Source organism: Cervus canadensis, chromosome 7, assembly GCF_019320065.1.
Source record: "Cervus canadensis isolate Bull #8, Minnesota chromosome 7, ASM1932006v1, whole genome shotgun sequence".
In the NCBI taxonomy this organism is placed as follows: Eukaryota; Metazoa; Chordata; class Mammalia; order Artiodactyla; family Cervidae; genus Cervus; species Cervus canadensis.
The window spans coordinates 13,448,676-13,468,241 of NC_057392.1; the positions used below are offsets into that span (position 1 = coordinate 13,448,676).

The following is a 19,566-nucleotide window of genomic DNA, read 5'->3' on the forward strand; positions in this document are numbered from 1 at the left end:
GAAATGTTCCCTTGGTATCTCTAATTTTCTTGAAGAGATCTCTAGTATTTCCCATTCTATTGTTTTCCTCTATTTCTTTGCACTGATCACTGAGGAAGGCTTTCTTCTCTCTCCTTACTCTCCTTTGGAACTCTGCATTCAAATGGGTATATCTTTCCTTTTCTCCTTTGCTTTTCACTTGTTTTCTTTTCTCAGCTATTTGTAAGGCCTCCTCATTCATTTTGCTGTTTTGCATTTCTTTTTCTTGGGGATGGTCTTAATCCCTGTCTCCTGTACAGTTTCAGGAACCTCCATCCATAGTTCATCAGGCACTCTGTCTATCAGATCTAGTCCCTTAAATCTATTTCTCGCTTCCACTGTATAATCAGAAGGGATTTGATTTAGGTCATACCTGAATGGTCTACTGGTTTTCCCTACTTTCTTCAATTTTATTCTGAATTTGGCAATAAGGAGTTTATGATCTGAGCCACAGTCAGCTCCTGGTCTTGTTTTGCTGACTGTATAGAGCTTCTCCATCTTTGGCTGCAAAGAATATAATCAATCTGAATTTCGGTGTTGACCGTCTGGTGATGTCCATGTGTAGAGTCTTCTCTTGTGTTGTTGGAAGAGGGTTTTTACTATGACCAGTGCGTTAACTTGGCAAAACTCTAATAGCCTTTGCCCTGCTTCATTCTGTACTCCAAGGCCAAATTTGCCCATTATTCCAGGTATTTCTTGACTTCCTACTTTTGCATTCCAGTCCCCTATAATGAAAAGGACATTGTTCTGGGGTGTTAGTTCTAGAAGGTCTTGTAGGTCTTCATAGAACTGTTCAGCTTCAGGTTCTTCAGCATTACTGGTTGGGGCATAGACTTGGATTACTATGACATTGAATGGTTTACGTTGGAAATAAACAGAGATCTTTCTGTCATTTTTGAGATTGCATCCAAGTACTGCACTTCAGACACTTTTGTTGAATATAATGGCTATGCCATTTCTTCTAAGGGATTCTTGCCCACAGTAGTAGATATAATGGTCATCTGAGTTAAATTCACCCATTCCAGCCCATTTTAGTTCGCTGATTCCTAAAATATCAACATTCACTCTTGCCGTCTCCTGTTTGACGACTTCCAGTTTGCCTTGATTCACTGACCTGACATTCCAGGTTCCTATGCAATATTGTTGTTTACAGCATCAGACCTTGCTTTTGTCACCAGTCACATCCACAACTGGGTGTTGTTTTTGCTTTGGCTCCCTCTCTTCATTCTTTCTGGAGCTATTTCTCCACTGATCTCCAGTAGCATTTTGGATGCCTACTGACTTGGGGAGTTCATCTTTCAGTGTCCTTTTTGCCTTTTCATACTGTTCATGGGGTTCTCAAGGCAAGAATACTGAAGTGGTTTGCCATTCCCTTCTCCAGTGGACCACATTTTGTCAGAAATTGGTTTACATACATACATACATATATATATATATATATGAAACCCTGTCTTTGCCACAAAAAACATAGGTGGTGGTGGTTGTTCAGTCACTAAGTTGTCTGACTCTGTGACCTCATGGACTGCAGCACACCAGGTTCCCTTGTTCTTCACTATCTCCTGGAGTTTGTTCAGATCTGTGTCCATTAAGTCAGTGATGCTATCCAACCAGCTCGTCCTCTGCTGCCCCTTTTCCTTCTCTTCAGTCTTTCCCAGAATCAGGGTCTTTTCCAGTGATTCAGTTCTTCACATCAGGTGGCCAAAGTATTGGAGCTTCAGCAACAGTCCTTCCGATGAATATTCAGAGTTGATTTCCCTTAGGATTGACTGATTTGATCTCCTTGCAGTCCATGGGGCTCTCAAGAGTCTTCTCCAGCACCACAATTTGAAATCATCAGTTCTTTGGTGCTAAAGTTTCTTTATGGTCTCATATCCATACATGACTGCTGGAAAAACCATAGCTTTGACTATGCGCACCATTGTGGGTAAAGTGATATTTCTGCTTTTTAATACACTGTCTAGGTTTGTCATAGCTTTCCTTCCAAGGAGCAAGTGTCTTTTAATTTTATGGCTTCAATCACTCTCAACAGTGATTTTGGAGCCCAAGAAAATAAAATTTTCACTGTTTCCATTGTTTCCCCATCTGTTTATTATGAAGTGCTGGGACCAGGTGCAATTATCATAATTTTTTGAACATTGAGTTTCATGTCGACTTTTTCACTCTCCTGTTTTACTTTCATTAAGAGGCTTTTTAGTTTCTCTTCATTTTTTGCCATTAGAGTGGTGTCATCTGCATATCTGAGGTTGATATTTCTCCCGGCAGTCTTGATTCCAGTTTCTGATTCATCCAATCTGGCATGCTTTCCTGGTGACTCAAAAGGTGAAAAAATCTGCTTGCAATGTGGGAGACCCAGGTTCGATCCCTGGGTCAGAAAGATCCCCTGGAGAGGGAAATGGCAGCCCACTATAGTATTCTTGCCTGGAAGATCCCATGGACAGAGGAGCCTGATGGGCTACAGTCCATAGGGTCACAGAGGGTCAGACAGGACTGAGCAGCTAACAAATTCATTTATTCACTCCGCATATATATGTGTACATCAGTTCAGTTCAGTCACTCAGTCGTGTCTGACTCTTTGCAACCCCATGGACTGCAGCACTCCAGGCTTCCCTGTCCATCACCAACTCCTGGAGCTTGCTCAAGCTCATTCCATCAAGTTGGTGATGCCATCCAACCATCTCATCCTCTGTCGTCCCCTTCTCCTCCTACCCTCAATCTTTTCCAGCATCAGGGTCTTTTCAAATGTCAGCTTTTTGCATCAAGTGGCCAAAGTATTGGAGTTTCAGCTTCACCATCAGTCCTTCCAGTGAATATTCAGGACTGATTTCCTTTAGGATTGACTGATTGGATCTCCTTGCAGTCCAAGGAACTCTCAAGAGTCTTCTCCAACACCACAGTTCAAAAGCATCAGTTCTTCGGTGCTCAGCTTTCTTATAGTCCAACTCTCGAATCTTACATGTGTACATTATTGATAGTTAAAAATAAGTTACTGAATATGTTTCATCCTCAAAGCATTGTGCTTAGCTCTTTGACCTAATTTTTTTTTTGTTTAATCAACTATGAAAACTGTATTTCAGCATAAAAGGAAGAAAATTGGTTTAAATAGTGTAAGTTGGACTTGCTTGGTAGTCCAATCATTAAGAATCCGCCTCCCAATGCAGAGTACACAGGTTTGATCCCTGGTCTGGGAAGATTCTTCAGTGACTCAGCAGTAAAAAATTCACCTGCAGCGCAGGAGACGAGGGTTTGATCCCTCGTTGGGAAGATCACCTGAAGTAGGAAATGGCAACCGACTCCAGTATTGTTGCCAGTAAAATCCCATAGACAGAGGAGCGAGCCTGGCAGGCTACATAGAGTCCATAGAGTCGAAAAGATTCGGACACAAACTGAGCACGCTCTCACCCTGAGGATTCCCACGCCGTCAGGCAACTAAGCATGCGTGTCACAGCTGCTGAGCCCACACGCCCTCTGAGCCCATTCCCTGCAAAAAGAGACGCCACTGCATTGAGAAACCTGCACATGCTCTCTAGAGAGTAGCATCCACCTGTCCCAACTAAAGAAAGCCCTCGCGCAGCAACGAAGACCCACACCACCAAAAAAAAGCCTAGTATGCTGAAGTGGTTGTGTGGTCAATCATTGGCAGCTGACCCAAAATTTAAACCTAGATTTTCTGAATTCACATATTTAACTCCAGTTTATTTCTGTAATTACTTTGAAATTTATAAGCAGTAAGACCAGTTTAAGAAGCTACCTACATTTTAGAAATTGTTGTGCACTAATATTCAAAAGATATTTGAATTATTCTTGTTTCTATTTTATTTAAAGCCACAGTACTTATCAGTAATGGGTAATAATGTTATGGGATTGTGAAGAAGTGATAAAATTTTAGATTCTTTAGAAATCAAAGTTTCAGAATATACTTCTTAATGTACTTAAAATGTAAATATAAAGGTTGCCTTATTTACACACAATGGGTTTAGATACTACACACTTTAAATAAATAGATTGCTATTGAGAGAAATAGGCCATTTTAAATGTGTTAATCTAAAGCCAAGTTTTTTTTTTCATTGCAGATCTATCTTTGTGGTTTTAATGGCAGAAAGCTAGATAAACTGAGAAGACTTATTAACAGTGGAGGTGGAGTTCGTTTTAATCAGCTCAATGAAGATGTAACTCATGTTATTGTGGGAGATGATGATGATGAATTGAAGCAGTTTTGGGATAAATCAGCCCACAGGTTTTGTTGGTTTTTAATTCAAAGCAATTTCTACTCTGTAATGATTTTTCTTAAAATTGCATATCCTGGCAGTTATGGAAACTGCATGGCACATGGGATAATGGTATTTATAGTTTAATCTAATATATAACTGTACTGTTTTTGTAGGCCTCATGTAGTGGGAGCAAAATGGTTGCTAGAGTGTTTTAGTAAAGGTTATATGCTTCCTGAAGAGCCATATATCCATGTTAACTACCAGCCAGTGGAAATTCCAGTTTCAGATCAACCTGAAAGCAAAACAGCCCTTTTAAAAAGGAAGAACAGCAGCTTCTCTAAGAATGACTTTGCTCCTGAGGAAAAGCATGAGCAAGCTGATGAAGATCTACTCTCTCAATATCAGACTAATAACTCAACAGTAGGTAAGAAAGAGTGACCAGTGTTAACATTCATTAAATATTTTGGTAGCAGAATACATACTTATGTGATTTCTGCCAGTTCCTATAGAATTTAGGTCATACTAGCCTCTTTCTTCCCTTGAAGTTTTATTTGTGTTACTTTTTTTTTTTTTAACCTGGCAAGGCTAAAAGATTCTAGACTTTCTGAGTCCCTCTTTTCTCTTCAATTCATCTGTACCTCTTGGGTTCGGTTTTTAAATACAGTCACTTGGTTTGTGTGTTTGTAACATCCTGAGTTTGTTACAGGGTCAGTTCAGTTCAGATGCTCAGTTGTGTTCGACTCTGCAACTTCATGGACTGCAGTATGCCAGGCTTCCTTCTCCATCACCAACTCGTGGAGCTTGCTCAAACTCATGTTCATCGAGTTGGTGATGCCATCCAGCCATCTCATTGTCTGTCATCCCCTTTTCCTCCCACCTTCAATCTTTCTCAGCATCAGGGTCTTTTCCAATGAGTCAGTTCTTCTCATCAGGTGGCCAAAGGGTTGGAATTTCAGCATCAGTCTTCCCAATGAATATTCAGGACTGATTTCCTTTAGAATTGACTGGTTTGTTCTCCTTTCAGTCCAAGGGACTCTCAAGAGTCTTCTCTAACCGCACAGTTCAAAAGCATCAATTCTCTGGCACTCTTTTTATGGTCCAACTCTCAACATCCATACATGACTACTGGAAAAACCATAGCTTTGACTACACGGACCTTTGGTAATGTCTCTGCTTTTTTATATGCTGTCTAGGTTGGTCATAGCTTTTCTTCCAAAGAGCAAGTATCTTTTAATTTCATGGCTGCAGTCACCATCTGCAGAGATTTTGGAGCCAAGAAAATAAAGTCTCTCACTGTTTCTATTGTTTCCCCACCTACTGGCCGTGAAGTGATGGGACCAGCTGCCATGATCTTAGTTTTTTGAATGTTGAGTTTTAAGCCAGCCTTTTCACTCTCCTGTTCCACTTTCATCAAGAGTCTCTTTAGTTCCTCTTTGCTTTCTGCCATAAGGGTAGTATCATCTGCATATCTGAGGTTATTGGTATTTCTCCTGGAAATCTTGATTCTAGCTTGTGCTTCATCCAGTCCAGCAAGGTATTTTTCACAAGGTATTTTAAGCTTATAACAAATGCCTCTTAGTTTGTAATTGTGGCTTTAATGAGTATAATGCACTGTAGACTACTGTCTCAGGATGTAGTCTTCTCAGTGTGCTAAACATAATTGCCAGTGAAAAGTTGTGAACAGCATTTCTACTTTTTAAAAACTTTTATTATAAAGTATTTAATACATCCAAAAAGATATAAAGAACAATTTAACAAATAACCATATACTACTAATCTAACTGTTTAAAAACTATAGGATATTCTGCTTGGTCAAAATTCTCCTGTGACTCCCTCCTCATTTTCTTAGTAGTTTATAACATATATATATCTGTAAGTAATATACACACTGTTTTGTTTTGTGTGTATTTTAACTTACATAAATCATATATGATATGTACTCTTTTGCTACCCTACCCTAAACATGCAAGATACTCATCTCATCCTAGTAACTGGTTATGAATATATCACACTGGTATATGAACATTCCATAGTTTATCTATTGCCCTTCCTGAGGAGATTTTTATTGTGTTTTTTTTGTTTTGTTGTCTAATAACAGTACTGGTGAAATTGTTCTTATGTGTATCTCTGTGCACGTGAGCAAGAATTTCTCTAGGGTGGGATGGCTGATTCCTGGGATAAGTATGTCTTCCACTTACTTACATAAAGTGTATTGCTTTCTGGAATGTTTTAGTTTACCACTTTATACTAGAACAGTAGTAAGGGTTCCTGTTGTTGCACATCCTTTCAACATTTAGTATTTCTCATAAGACTTGAAATTCTTATTTATTTGATGGGTGTAGAGTGGGATCTCATTGTAGTTTTAATTTTATAACATTGCTAATAAGGTAGAGCATCTTTTTGAGTATTATTTGGTTATAATTTTTTTTAATTTATTTATTTTTTATTGAAGGATAATTGCTTTACAGAGTTTTGCTGTTTTCTGTCAAACCTCGACATGATTCAGCCATAGGTGTACATATATCCCCTCCCATTTCCCTCCCAATCCCACCCCTCTAGGTTGATACAGAGCCCCTGTTTGAGTTTCCTGTAAAGTAGGTTTTTTAAACCATTATTTTGTGGTTTGTGCTTTTCTGTTTTATGTAAGTTTTCCTATCTGAAAGCCATAAAGTTGTATTTTAAAAGTCTTAAGGTTTTGCTTTTTCATATTTCATCTTCAGCCCACATGGGATTGATTTTTGCATTTGTTAAGAAGCATTCAAATTATCAGTGTAAATAACCACTTATTCTCAAACTTTTTTGAATAGGCCATCCTTTCTCTACTAATTTGCCCTGTTGCCCCTGTCATTTATTAAGGGTCTGTTAAATGGGGATCTAGGTTTAGGCTTTTTATTTTGTTCCATTGAGATACTTCACTGATAAACCATCTTATTTTAATAGCCTTTGTAATATGTTTTGGTATCTGAAATGTCAAGGCTCTCCAGTTTTCTTTACAAATGTTTCTTACCTATTCTTGGACTTTTGCTTCTATATAAATTTTTAAAATTAGTTTGTCAGTTTGAATAAATCTGTATGGGAATTTGGTTGGGATTGTATTGAATTAATTTATTATTTGGAGCAGGATTGACATCTTTACAATGAAAAGATCTTCCTATCCATGAATATAGAATATCAGCATACAGTTTATGTTTTTCAGTAAAGTATAACTGGAGTCATAAGATACTAGACATGCTGTGTTACAACTATCCCTAATTTTTTGTGTTTTGTGTCTGTTCATTTGATATTTTAGTTCTTAAAATTATATTTTACTGGTATATAAGAATAAAACATTTTGAATAAGAACATTTTGGGTATTGAGTTTTTTAAAAATTGTGGTAAAATATGCCTGACATGAAATTTACCATTCTAACCGTCCTTAGATATACAGTTTAGTGGTATTAATTATATTCACATAGTTTTGCCACTATCATTACCATCCATGCCAGAACTTTATCTTCCCAAACTAAAACTTTATAGGCCTTAAGCAGTAACTCTGTAGTCCTCCTTCAACCCATTTCCTGGCAACCACCATTATATTTCTGTCTCTATGAATTTGACTATTCTAGGTAGCTCAAATACATGGACTCAAGACAGTACCTTTTGTGTCTGGCTTATTTCACTTAGCATTATGTCCTCAAAGTCATGTTTTAGCATGTGTCAGAATATGATTCCTTATTAAAGTTGAATAGTACTCCATTGTATGTTGAAATTGTTCCATTTTCTGTTGATGGACATTTGAGTTATCTCTACCTTTGGCTGTTGTAAATTATGGTGCTGTGAACATTGGTGTACAGATATCTGTTCAAGTCCCTGCTTTCAGTTCTTTTAGACATAGTCTCAGAAGTGGAATTGATGTCATATGGGAATTCTATGTTTAACTTTTTGGGAAACCACCTTGCTGTTTTCCAAATGCTGAACTACTTTGCATCCTCACCAGCTGTGCACAAAGATTCGTTTTTCTACATCCTTAGAACATACTGTATTTCCTTTTTTTTTTCATAATACAAGTCATCCTAACGGACTTGAAGTGATATCTCACTGGTGGTTTTGATTTTCATTTCCCTGATTAGTGATGTTGTGCATCATTTCCTGCTTTTATTGGCCATCTATATATTTTCTTTGGAGAAATGTTTTTTTCAATTGGGCTGACTTTTTTTTTGTTCCTGAGTGGTAGGAGTTCTTTATATATTCTGAATATTGATCTCTTATCAGTTATTTTATTTGTATATATTTTCCCCCTTCTTTGGGTAGCCTTTTCACATTGTGTTCTTTGGTAGACGATAGTTTTAATTGTGATGAAGTCCAATTTATCTGTTTTTTCCTCATTCCCTGTGTTTTTGGTCTCATAATTAAGAAATCACTACCAAAGCTAGTCATGAAACTTTCTCATACGTTTCCTTATAAAAGTTTTGTTTTTATTCTTCTTTAGGGCTTTAATTTGGGTATTACATACTTTTCCTCTGCTCATTGGAATTATCATATGGTTTTTCCTTTTTGGTGTGATAAATTGTATTAGTAAATTTTATATTGTTAAATCAAGTTTAAATTCTAGATGTGATATATTCATCTTTTTTACACATTACTATATTTAGTTTGCTAATATTTGATTTAGGCTTTTATCTATTCAGTGTGATACTGGCCTATACTTTTCCTTTTTCTGTTATCTTTTTTGGATTTTGTTAACTAATTGATAAAATGGATTGGGGGATTATTCTTCATTTTTTAAAAAATCTCAGAGTTTGTGGTAGATTGGGGGGTTATTTTTTCCTTTTTTTAAAAATCTCAGTGTTTGCGTAACATTGGGGTTCCCTATCCTTGAATGTGTGATAAAACTCATCTGTCTATTTGGGCCTAGTGTTTCTTTGTAGGAAAATTTTATAGTACTAATTCACTTAATGGATATAAAACTGTTCAGTTCTGTTTTTTTCTGAATCAATTTTTGTAAGCTGGGTTTTCTAGGAAGCTTAATGGCTAATTTTATTAGTCTTTTTAGCGAACTAACTTTTGATTCATAAATTCTTTTTTTCCTTCTGATTTCTTGAGTTGCATGATTTGCTTTCTCTTTTTTTTTTTTGGTAGTCTTTTTATCTAAGTATGTCAATAGATTTCTCTGAAAGTACTCACTCAAGTAGTTGTATTTCAAAAGATATTTTATTTTATATTTTGATCGCACTGGGTCTTCGTTGCTACACACAGGATTGCTCTCGTTGGAGGGCAAGGGCTACTCTCTTTGCAGTGCACAGGCTTCTCGTTGCAGTGCATGGGCTTCTCCTTACAGTGACTTCTTCTGTGGAGCACAGGCTCTAGAGCACTTGGGTTCTCGTAGTTGTGGCATGGGCTCAGTAGTTGTGGCACATGGACTTTAGTTGCCCGCAGCATGTGTAATCTTCCCAGACTGGGAGTCAGATCCATGTCCCCTGCTTTGGGAGGCGGATTCTTCTCTACTTTACCACCAAGGAAGTCCCAAAAGATCTTTTATGTAGCATTTTTGTAATTTGTTATTGTTACTCACTTGCAAAGTGGTGTCTGACTCTTTGCCACCCCATGGACTGTAGCACTCCAGGCTTTCTTGTCATTCACTGTCTCCTGCTCACACTCGTATCCATTAAGTCAGTGATGCTATCTAACCATCTCATCCTCTGCTGCGCCTTTCTCTTTTTGCCTTCAATTTTTCCCAGCTTCAGGGTCTTTTCTAATGAGTCTATTCTTTGCATCAGTCACCAAAGTAATTCTAAATATTTTTTAACATTTTTATCTTTTGGATGGGTTGAGCTTGCCTTTTCCTTCCCCTGATGACACTCCCAATCCTGCATCTTTCCCTCTACTGATTTGGAAGCTTATATATACTATTTTATGTTTTCAGTGTTTACCCTTGAAAATCTAATGTACATTATAGCTTAAAATTTAAAATTAATCAGAATTTTTGTCTTGTGAATAATATAAGAACCTTATAACATTTATCTTTAGCATCACTACCAACCATACCCTCTACACATACACTCATTAATATATTCAACTTATGTGATTTTTGTCTTGTATTTTCATTATCCTTTAATCTCACAATTAGGCATTTTTGTTGTTTTCTATATTCAGTTATTGTTTTGATTTACCAGCATATTTGCTATTTCTTTGCTCCTGACTCCTTATTGCATCTGATCTCTCTCCTTCGGAATAATTTTCTTTTTTCTTAAGATATATCCTTTGGAAATTTCTTCAGTTTCTGTTAATGTCTTTATTTTGCCCTTGTCCTTAAAAGACAGTTTTAGACAGTTAATTTGTCAAAGCTCTTGGGAGATATTTTTTCTTTGTCATGTGTTTCCGTGACTGCTGATTAAGAAGTCAGATATCAGCTTACTTGTCATTCTTTTGTAGGAAATCTTTTTTTCTCTGTTTGTTGATGCTAATGGTTAAGAATCCACCTGCCAATGCAGGAGACACAAGAGATGTGGGTTTGATCCCTGAGTTGGGAAGATCCCCTGAAGTAGAAAATGGCAACCTTTTCCAGTGTTTAAGCCTGGAAAATTCCATGGGCAGAGGAACTTGGCAGGCTACAGTCCATGGAGTCGCAAAAGAGTCAGACACAGCTTAGTGGCTAAGCAGCAGCAGCATCTTTTTTCTTTATTTTTAATACCTTTTATTTTTTGTGTCCTGAGTTTTACCATTTATTTATCTTATTTGCAAGTCATTGTGCTTTTTGAATCAGAGAATTAGTGAGTTTTTTTTTCCCTTTGTTAGTTTTTTTAAAATTTTCGTCTATTATGTCTTTGAATATTGCTTTCCTTCATTGTCTATGTTCTGTAACTCCCCTTTAGCTCTGTGTCCTTAATCTGTCCTGCTAATTTCATCTTTTTGTTTATTATTTATTATATGTAATTTCTTGAGATTTTCCTGTCAAAACACTATTTTTCTGCTTAGCTATTGCCTAATGTGTTTAACCCATCCATTAAACTTTCAATATTTTGAAAAAAAACTTCCAGTATTTTTTCAGTTTGTAGGAGTCCTAGTTCTTTCAGTAGTGAGTTATTCTGTATTTATTGGGGTTTTTTGCTTTATTTCTTGAGACATTTTAAACCTGTTGCAACATCTGGATGGACAGGGGTAGTTCTCTTGATTGTTGTCCATGATGCCTGGTTTCCTCATCTGTTTTGTGACATTTATTATAAACTCTTTCTTGTTAGGACTTGAGGTTCTAAGAAGCCTGGGAAGAGAATTAGGTCCTTCGGATAAAGTTTATGTTTAAATCTGCCAAGAGCCTAGGAATTCCCCAACTTAGGACACCCCTAAGTTAATTTTTAGCTGGATGTTCTTGGACCATCAGGCCCTAACCTACTCTGATGACCAGCCTATGATGACAGATTCCCAAGAGAGATATGTTGACACCCCCCACCCCCCAAAAGCCAAAATAGTGTACTTCTCATCTCTTTGCAGGGTGAACGTGGTGGTGGTGGTTGATTGGTTTTTGATGGACATTTTTACTGAAGGCATCTTCCTTTAGGGTTTCTGAGTGGAAGGGTATACTCCACCCCACCTCTAAATAGTATGGGATAAAAGGCTTGACTTCTGTCCCTCCATGTGACATCCTTAAATCCTGAGGGTTTTGGTCACTGCCAAAATAGATAGTAATTGTTACCTTTAGTGATCATTTAATGCTCTGGATTCATGCTACTACTTCATTTTTAGCCAACTCAGCTTTGCATTTATAATGATATCTTTAATATTTCATCCTCTATTTTTAGGTGTTTTATGGTGAGAAGGTTCTGCATGTCTAGCTGGCCATATTTTTATTTATTTATTTTTGACATATTTTTAGAGAATTTTAATTTTCCTTTTTTTAAAATTTAATCCACGCTCTATTCATGTTGTTCTGCAAGATGATTTTTGTCAGAAATTTGCTTATGCTTTAGTAGTGTATCATATCAGATGATCCTAATTTTTTAAGGATGTTTTAGTACAAAAAGACCACCTGTTGACTGGAAGCAGTTTTATGTGCTATCCTTCAACAAGGGTCCTTGCTGGAGGCAGGCAATTAGTTTCTCAAATTTTCTTTTCTGAAGCAGCTGGTAGGGTACTGACTTTGAAAGGATTTAGTAATAGTAAATCTCAGTGAATCCCCAAGTACCTTTGAAAGAATATAATTGTTTACTTCATATTGAAAAAGCTATCAAAAAGTGTCTGTTGGGCTTCCAAATGGCATCTGTTTGAAAAGAGGGTTCTATTGCTAAAAGAACTGCTATGAAATGTGTTATTTTATTCTGAACCTTTAATAACTTCAGGGTTTTACTTATAATTTATAAGCACATAGTATTTCTAGTTTGTTTTTATAGTATGTACTGATGTGTTCAGTCATGGCCAACTCTGCAACCCCACAGACTGTAGCCCACCAGGCTCCTCTGTCTGTGGAATTTTCCAGGCAAGAATACTGAAGTGGGTTGCCATTTTCTTCAGTTTTTATTGTAGTAGTCTAACATTCCCCCAGGTTTCTTTTTTCTTCCCACCTCACCAGTTACACAAAAACATCAAACAGAGTCATTTTTTTCCTCCTAGATGCGATTGTGAACAATTTTAATGCAAAAAAATTTGTTTTTACATTTTATATTACATATTTTAAAACTACTTTCTAAATGTTTTATAGTATCATGTCACCTTTATTTCATCCAGGCTTATTCATCCTCATGTGTGCTCAGTCATGTCTGAGTCTTTGTGACCCTTTAGACTGTAGCCTGCCATGTTCCTCTTTCCTGGCATTTTTCAGGCAAGAGTATTGGAGTGAGTAGCCATTTCTTCCTCCAGGGGAATGTCCTGACCCAGGATTAAACTGTAGTCTCCTGCATCTCCTGCATTGCAGGCAGATTCTTTACCTGCTGAGCCATTGGGGATACATCTCTCTAAATTATAGATACACTATTATCCTTCATTCTTTACAGTATGAAACTGAGGGTCAGAGAGTCTCCTGACGTACTGATCAGTAAATGCTCTAGACACAACGGCTTCTTCAGAGTCTCAGAGCAATTTAAATACTTGTATTAAGTAGAAATTAAAGTGTGTATATACACACTTTATTTTATATATATATATATATACATACACACACTTTATACATACTTTTCTCCAATAAGCATGACTTTTCACTTTTCAACTAATGACTGTATGCATGTGTATATAGAGTAATTAGTTTAAAATTGTAAAGGGTCACATGTATACACATACACACACACCCACCCATATACAGTAATTAAAGTAAAGAGAGTCCTGCCTATTAGAGATGAGGATAGAAATAAGAAGATAGCTTCCCTGGTGGCTCAGCAGTAAAGAATCCGCCTGCTGTGCAAGAGATGTGGGTTCAGTCCCTAGGTCAGGAAGATCCTCTGGTGAAGGAAATGGCAACCCACTTCAGTGTTTGCCTGGGAAATCCCATGGACAGAGAATCCTGGCTGGCTCCAGTCCATAGATTCGGAAAAGAGTGGGACACGACTTAGCAACTAGAACAACTATAACATAATGTTATGGACCCTGGAGTCAGACATACTTTGGTTTATATCTCATTTCTGCCAGCTAATAACTGTGTCACCTTAGAGAAGTTACATAACCTCTTTAGACCTGACATTCTTCTTGGAGGATGGGTGTAGATACAGCAATAGAGCTAGCCTTACATTATCATAAGCATTAATTACACACACGAAAAGCACTTAAGTACAGTACCTATGGCCCTGGTGGCTCTGATGGTAAAGTATCTGCCTGGAATGTGAGAGGCCCAGGTTCGATTCCTGGGCTGGGAAGATCCCCAGAAGGAAATGGCAACTCACTCCAGTGTTCTTGTCTGGAAAATCCCATGGACAGAGAAGCCTGGCAGGCTGTAGTCCACGGGGTCACAAAGAGTCAGACACAGCTGAGCAACTAACTCTTATGTAAATAGAAAAGAATCTTTGAATAGCTTTCAGGCTTGTTGGAATCCCAGGAAGCAGGGCTTGTAAAATTCTGAAAGTTGCTCAGTTGTATTTGACTCTTTGCGACCCCATGGACTGTCCATGGAATTTTCCAGGCCAGAATACTGGAATGGGTGGCCTTTCCCTCCTCCAGATCTTCCCATGCAGGGATTGAACCCAGGTATCCTGCATCGCAGGCAGAGTCTTTACCAGCGGAGCCACAAGGGAAGCCCCTTGTGGAGTTATTGAAGCTTCATAATTTTCGAGTTCCTGGAGCCTCATAATTTTCTGGTACACTAAGAATAATGACTGCTCTTATCCCAGGATGGTGATACTCATTGCTCTCTTGGGAACCCAGAGGATGGGGTAGGTCATATTCTTTCTTCATTGTATCCTTAATAAAGCCTTAGTTTTGTAAGTGTGGTCACAGTTCTCAGGTTCCCTGTTAACCTTTGTATCCTTACTAGGAGATAAACTTTATAAAGTAAATTACCTGTTAGAAAACATTTCTCTTTCTTTTCCAGTTGAAGTTGCCAAGTCCGAAGTTGGGCTCTGTAGTGACTCTACCTGTGTGGAGCCCCTTAATGATTCTACTCGTATTTCTCTGCAAGAACACCAGTCTTCCATCAGTCATTGCCTTCCTGATGTTTCTACAGTTACCGAAGAAGGTTTATTTAGCCAAAAGAGATTCCTAGTTTTGGGTTTTAGTAATGAAAATGAGTCTAATATTGCAACCATCATAAGAGAAAATGCTGGGAAAATTGTGTCCCTTCAGAGCAGAGTTGTTGCTGATTATGCTGTGGTTCCTCTGCTGGGGTGTGAAGTACAGGCGACTGTGGGAGAAGTTGTAACAAACACGTGGCTGGTAAGAAAACACCGCATCAGTTCAAGTGTAGTATTGAAGGGTGTCCGAAGCCAAGAGCGCATGTTTGTATCTTTGGCACTCTAGTTTCGGTAGACTGGTATTTGGGTTTGGGCACTGTCTGGATTTTGCTTTTAGCAAAGGAAATTATAAATAATTAAATATGCAAGCTTCTTGGTCCTAATCCTGGTAGAATAGAGGGGCTACATCAGCAGCATTCCTTCCTAGGAAAGTGACTCCAGGTCTTCTCATACTTAGGTTTTCCCTGTTTTCTTACTACCAAAGCATGACATGAACTTTTGTATTATTGCATCTTGTTGGCTTATCACTGATCATTTCAACCATTGGCTTTTTCAACTTACCAAGACTTAAGAGAAAAAAATGATAACTACATTTTGGAAGAAATTAAATTTAAAGAAATGTTTAGGAAGTCCAGTGATAAATCTGACTGATTTTAATATCTTGTATAATGACTGATACATTTTAACATTATAATTTTAAATGTATTGTGAATGAGCATATACACATTTAAAGTAAAATTGCTTTTTACTGTAACTGAACCAGTGTTAACCACTAATCGCTTATTTCAGGTTGATGATGATGTTTTTCTTGTTTTTAAAAGGTAACTTGTATAGACTACCAGACTTTAATTGATCCAAACTCAAATCCTCTCTTCACACCAGTTCCAGTTATGGCAGGAATGACTCCTTTAGAGGATTGTGTTCTTTCGTTCAGCCAATGTGTAGGAGCTGAAAAAGATTCATTGACATTCTTAGCAAATCACCTTGGAGCCAGGTATGTAGTATTTTTAGTACCTGCCATCTTGGTGTACGTATTATTTGTTTTTACTTATTGAAAAACATACAAATTAGCATTTTGCTGGATGTCTTATATTTATGAGGAGTGTGCTGTGTATCTGATGTGGTGGCTCAAAGTGGAAGGGAGAGAATGATGTTAGACAGGCACTTAGCAAGTATTAAGACTATAGGCATTAATGCTTACCTACCAGGAAAAGGAAAATATTTAAAGCCGATACATAGGCTGTTACTGAATATTGCTTTTCTCTGTGTTATTTCCTTCTGTGTGCCGTATGGATGATTTATTCTTTTTCAGTATATATTAATTGTTTCTCTGCAGTGCATCATTAAGCAGAAATAATGAATACTTTGGGAGAAAGAAAATGAATTTAAAAGTTCTAGAATCCAAATTAGCCCAACCCCTAAGTGAACTTTAATGGTGGCTGTTTAAAAAGAAAGTAGAAAACTGTTACATAAATAATTATAAATGAACTAACTTTCACATTAAAGGAAAAGTTCTTTTAGATTATATTATGAAATAGCACTTAAAATACTTTTAAACAAGAGCCATACCTAAACCAAAGTGATTCAGAACATTTGGGGAAAAAAGTAAAGATGGGCAAAGATATGTGAAAAGAAAGGAGAGGGGTACAATTTTATTATCAGACAAGTTTGAATTCAAATCAAAAGGCATTAAACAGGGGGAAAAAAGCGTGTTGTAAATAAAGAATGCTATTTACATGGAAGGTTTCTAATTTCTAAAAAAATTAGAAATGAATAGTAGAAATGGAAAATGAAGACTGTATCAACTGGACATTTTAGAACTTTTTAATAACTCTTGGTTTAAAGAGGAATTCAAAACCATTTATAAGCCTAGATATCATTGTCAACCCAATAGTAACAAGCAACACCAGTACCCACATTGTGACCTTAAAATACCATTTCGCACTAAAAGAAACTAAAGCTTAAAGAAATGATCAGTTCCAGATCTGGGGCAGAAAAGATACCAGTGAGTCTGGAACCTTTTGTCAGAATGGAGAGCACAAGTGTATTACTGAAGACTACTTCAAAGGGTTGTGTCAAAAGGATCGCCACTGGCCAAAGACAGGAAAAGTGTCAATAGCAGCTGTGGCTCCAGACATCATCAAATAGTATTTCAATCATGGCTTCATAATGGCACCAAAAACTAAGCTGATTGGCCATGTTTAAAGGATGCTAGGAAACCAACTCATCATTTTTGAAAGCTGGTAAGTGAGGAGAAAGGATCTGGTGTTTATCCTGCCTTCCTGTACAGTCTGCATCAGACTGTATCCATAAGAGTAGATAAGACAAAGTTTCCCTTTATAGAGGTATTCCAACAAGTAAGTGAAGAAGAAATGGTAAAATTTTGACTCCTAATATTAATGGAAGAATCTAGACATTGAAAACCAACATTCACATAATAAAGAGAAAACTAGACATATACCTCCTTATCAAGAATATACAACCATCTTGAAACAATCTTATCAAAATAATGAAACCTCATGATCCAGTGTCTTCAGCAAATATAAAGGGGCCATGGAAAGAAGAGGGAACCTGGAAGCCAAAAGACATAAAAGATTAAATGCAGTGTTTAAGGGTGGGATGTGATAAAAATAAAGCAAAGTAAGGAAGTTCAGTTCAGCTCAGTCGTGTCTGACTCTTTGCAACTCCATGAACTGCAGCACGCCAGGCCTCCCTGTCCATCACCAACTCCCGGAGTCCGCCCAAACCCATGTCCATTGAGTCAGTGATGCCATCCAACCATCTCATCCTCTGTCATCCCCTTCTCCTACCCTCAATCTTTCCCAGCATCAGGGTCTTTTCAGATGAGTCAGCTCTTCGCATCAGATGGCCAAAGTACTGGAGTTTTAGCTTCAACATCAGTCCTTCCAATGAACACCCAGAACTGATCTCCTTTAAGATGGACTGGTTGGATCTCCTTGCAGTCCAAGGGACTCTCAAGAGTCTTCTCCAACACCACAGTTCAAAAGCATCAATTCTTCGGCGCTCAGCTTCCTTTATAGTCCAACTCTCACATCCATACATGACCACTGGGAAAACCATAGCCTTGACTAGATGGACCTTTATGTCTACTACTGTGGGCAGGAATCCCTTAGAAGAAATGGCTTAGACATCATAGTCAACAAAAGAGTCCGAAATACAGTACTTGAATGCAGTCTCAAAACGACAGAATGATCTCTGTTCGTTTCCAGGGCAAACCATTCAACATCACGGTAATCCAAGTCTGTGCCCTCACCAGTAACACTGAAGAAGTTGAAGTTGAACAGTTCTGTGAAGACCTACAAGACCTTCTAGTACTAATACCCAAAAAAAGATGTCCTTTTCATTATAGGGGACTGGAATGCAAAAGTAAGAAGTCAAGAAATACCTGGAATAACAGGCAAATTTGGCCTTGGAGTACAGAATGAAGCAGGGCAAAGGCTATTAGATTTCTGCCAAGAGAACGCACTGGTCGTAGCAAACACCCTCTTCCAACAACACAGGAGAAGACTCTACACATGGACATCACCAGATGGTCGACATTGAAATCAGTTTGATTATATTCTTTGCAGCCAAAGATGGAGAAGCTCTATATAGTCAGCAAAACAAGACCAGGAGCTGACTGTGGCTCAGATCATGAACTCCTTATTGCCAAATTGAGACTGAAATTGAAGAAAGTGGAGAAAACTACTAGACCGTTCAGGTATGACCTAAATCAAATCCCTTGTGACTATACAGTGGAAGTGAGAAATAGATTTAAGGGACTATATCTGATAGACAGAGTGCCTGATGAACTATGCACGGAGGTTCGTGACATTGTAAAGTAAGGAAGTGATAACTATAAATATCCAAACAGTGGCTGCTGTTAGCACGGGAGGGGAGGGGCGGTAGTAACTGAGAAGAAGCATATTGGAGAGGTTCTGGAGTGACTGGTAAGAGTCTGTCTTCCGACGTGGGTGAGGAAAATAAGGGTTTTCATCTTATGATAATTCACTAAATCTTATATTTCCTTTTTTGCTGTGTTCTGTACTTTGATTATACTAAACAATAAGTTTTTGGAAAAAACAAATTGTAGAAAAGAACAGTAAAAAAATAAGGCAATAGACTAAAGCAGTGCTCATAGAAAAATTCAGCAAACTGATTACATAAAATACTAATATGCAGAAGTCACTGACCTTCATATGTGCAGCTAGTTAGAAGAGCTAATGAAAACAGAGCTCTCTTACTTAATCTGTAGTAAGAGATAAAATAGTAATGATATGTAATCTTAAAAAGAAAGAAAAGGAATGAAGAAAATAAAACCAAAATAGACTCATAGATCCAGAGAACAAATTAGCGGACACCAGAAGGGAAGGGAATAGGAAGCTGGGCAAAATTAGTGAAGGGGATTAAGAGGTACAAAATTCCAGTTATCAAATTTAAAAGTCACGGGGATGTAATTAGACTTGGTATTGATCTTTTGTAATGTATTTAAATGTTGAATCACTATATCATACACCTTAAACTAATATTTTCTGTCAACTATACTTTGATTTAAGAAAAAAGTTGAAAGTGAAACTTGGAAGAGCTACGGAAACTTGTAAAATGCTATTGAGGGAAACAGGACTTGAAGAGTATGAAAGATGTACCTGTTCTTGGACAGGAAGACTAAACATTGTAAAGGAATTTTTTAGAGAGGGCAATAAGCAAACTAATTC

At 37.5% G+C, this 19,566-nt stretch overlaps 1 protein-coding gene across 3 annotated transcripts in view; it reads left to right on the top strand.

Annotated features, from left to right (window-relative positions):
* Positions 1-19,566, top strand: part of TOPBP1 (DNA topoisomerase II binding protein 1) — a 72,803-nt gene that overhangs the window by 15,220 nt on the left and 38,017 nt on the right. For all 3 annotated transcript variants that reach the window (XM_043474378.1, XM_043474379.1, XM_043474380.1), the window contains 4 exons: positions 4,089-4,252; positions 4,400-4,650; positions 14,713-15,053; positions 15,673-15,845. In XM_043474378.1, the coding sequence (XP_043330313.1) occupies positions 4,089-4,252; positions 4,400-4,650; positions 14,713-15,053; positions 15,673-15,845 (929 nt within the window). The remainder of the gene's footprint in view (positions 1-4,088; positions 4,253-4,399; positions 4,651-14,712; positions 15,054-15,672; positions 15,846-19,566) is intronic.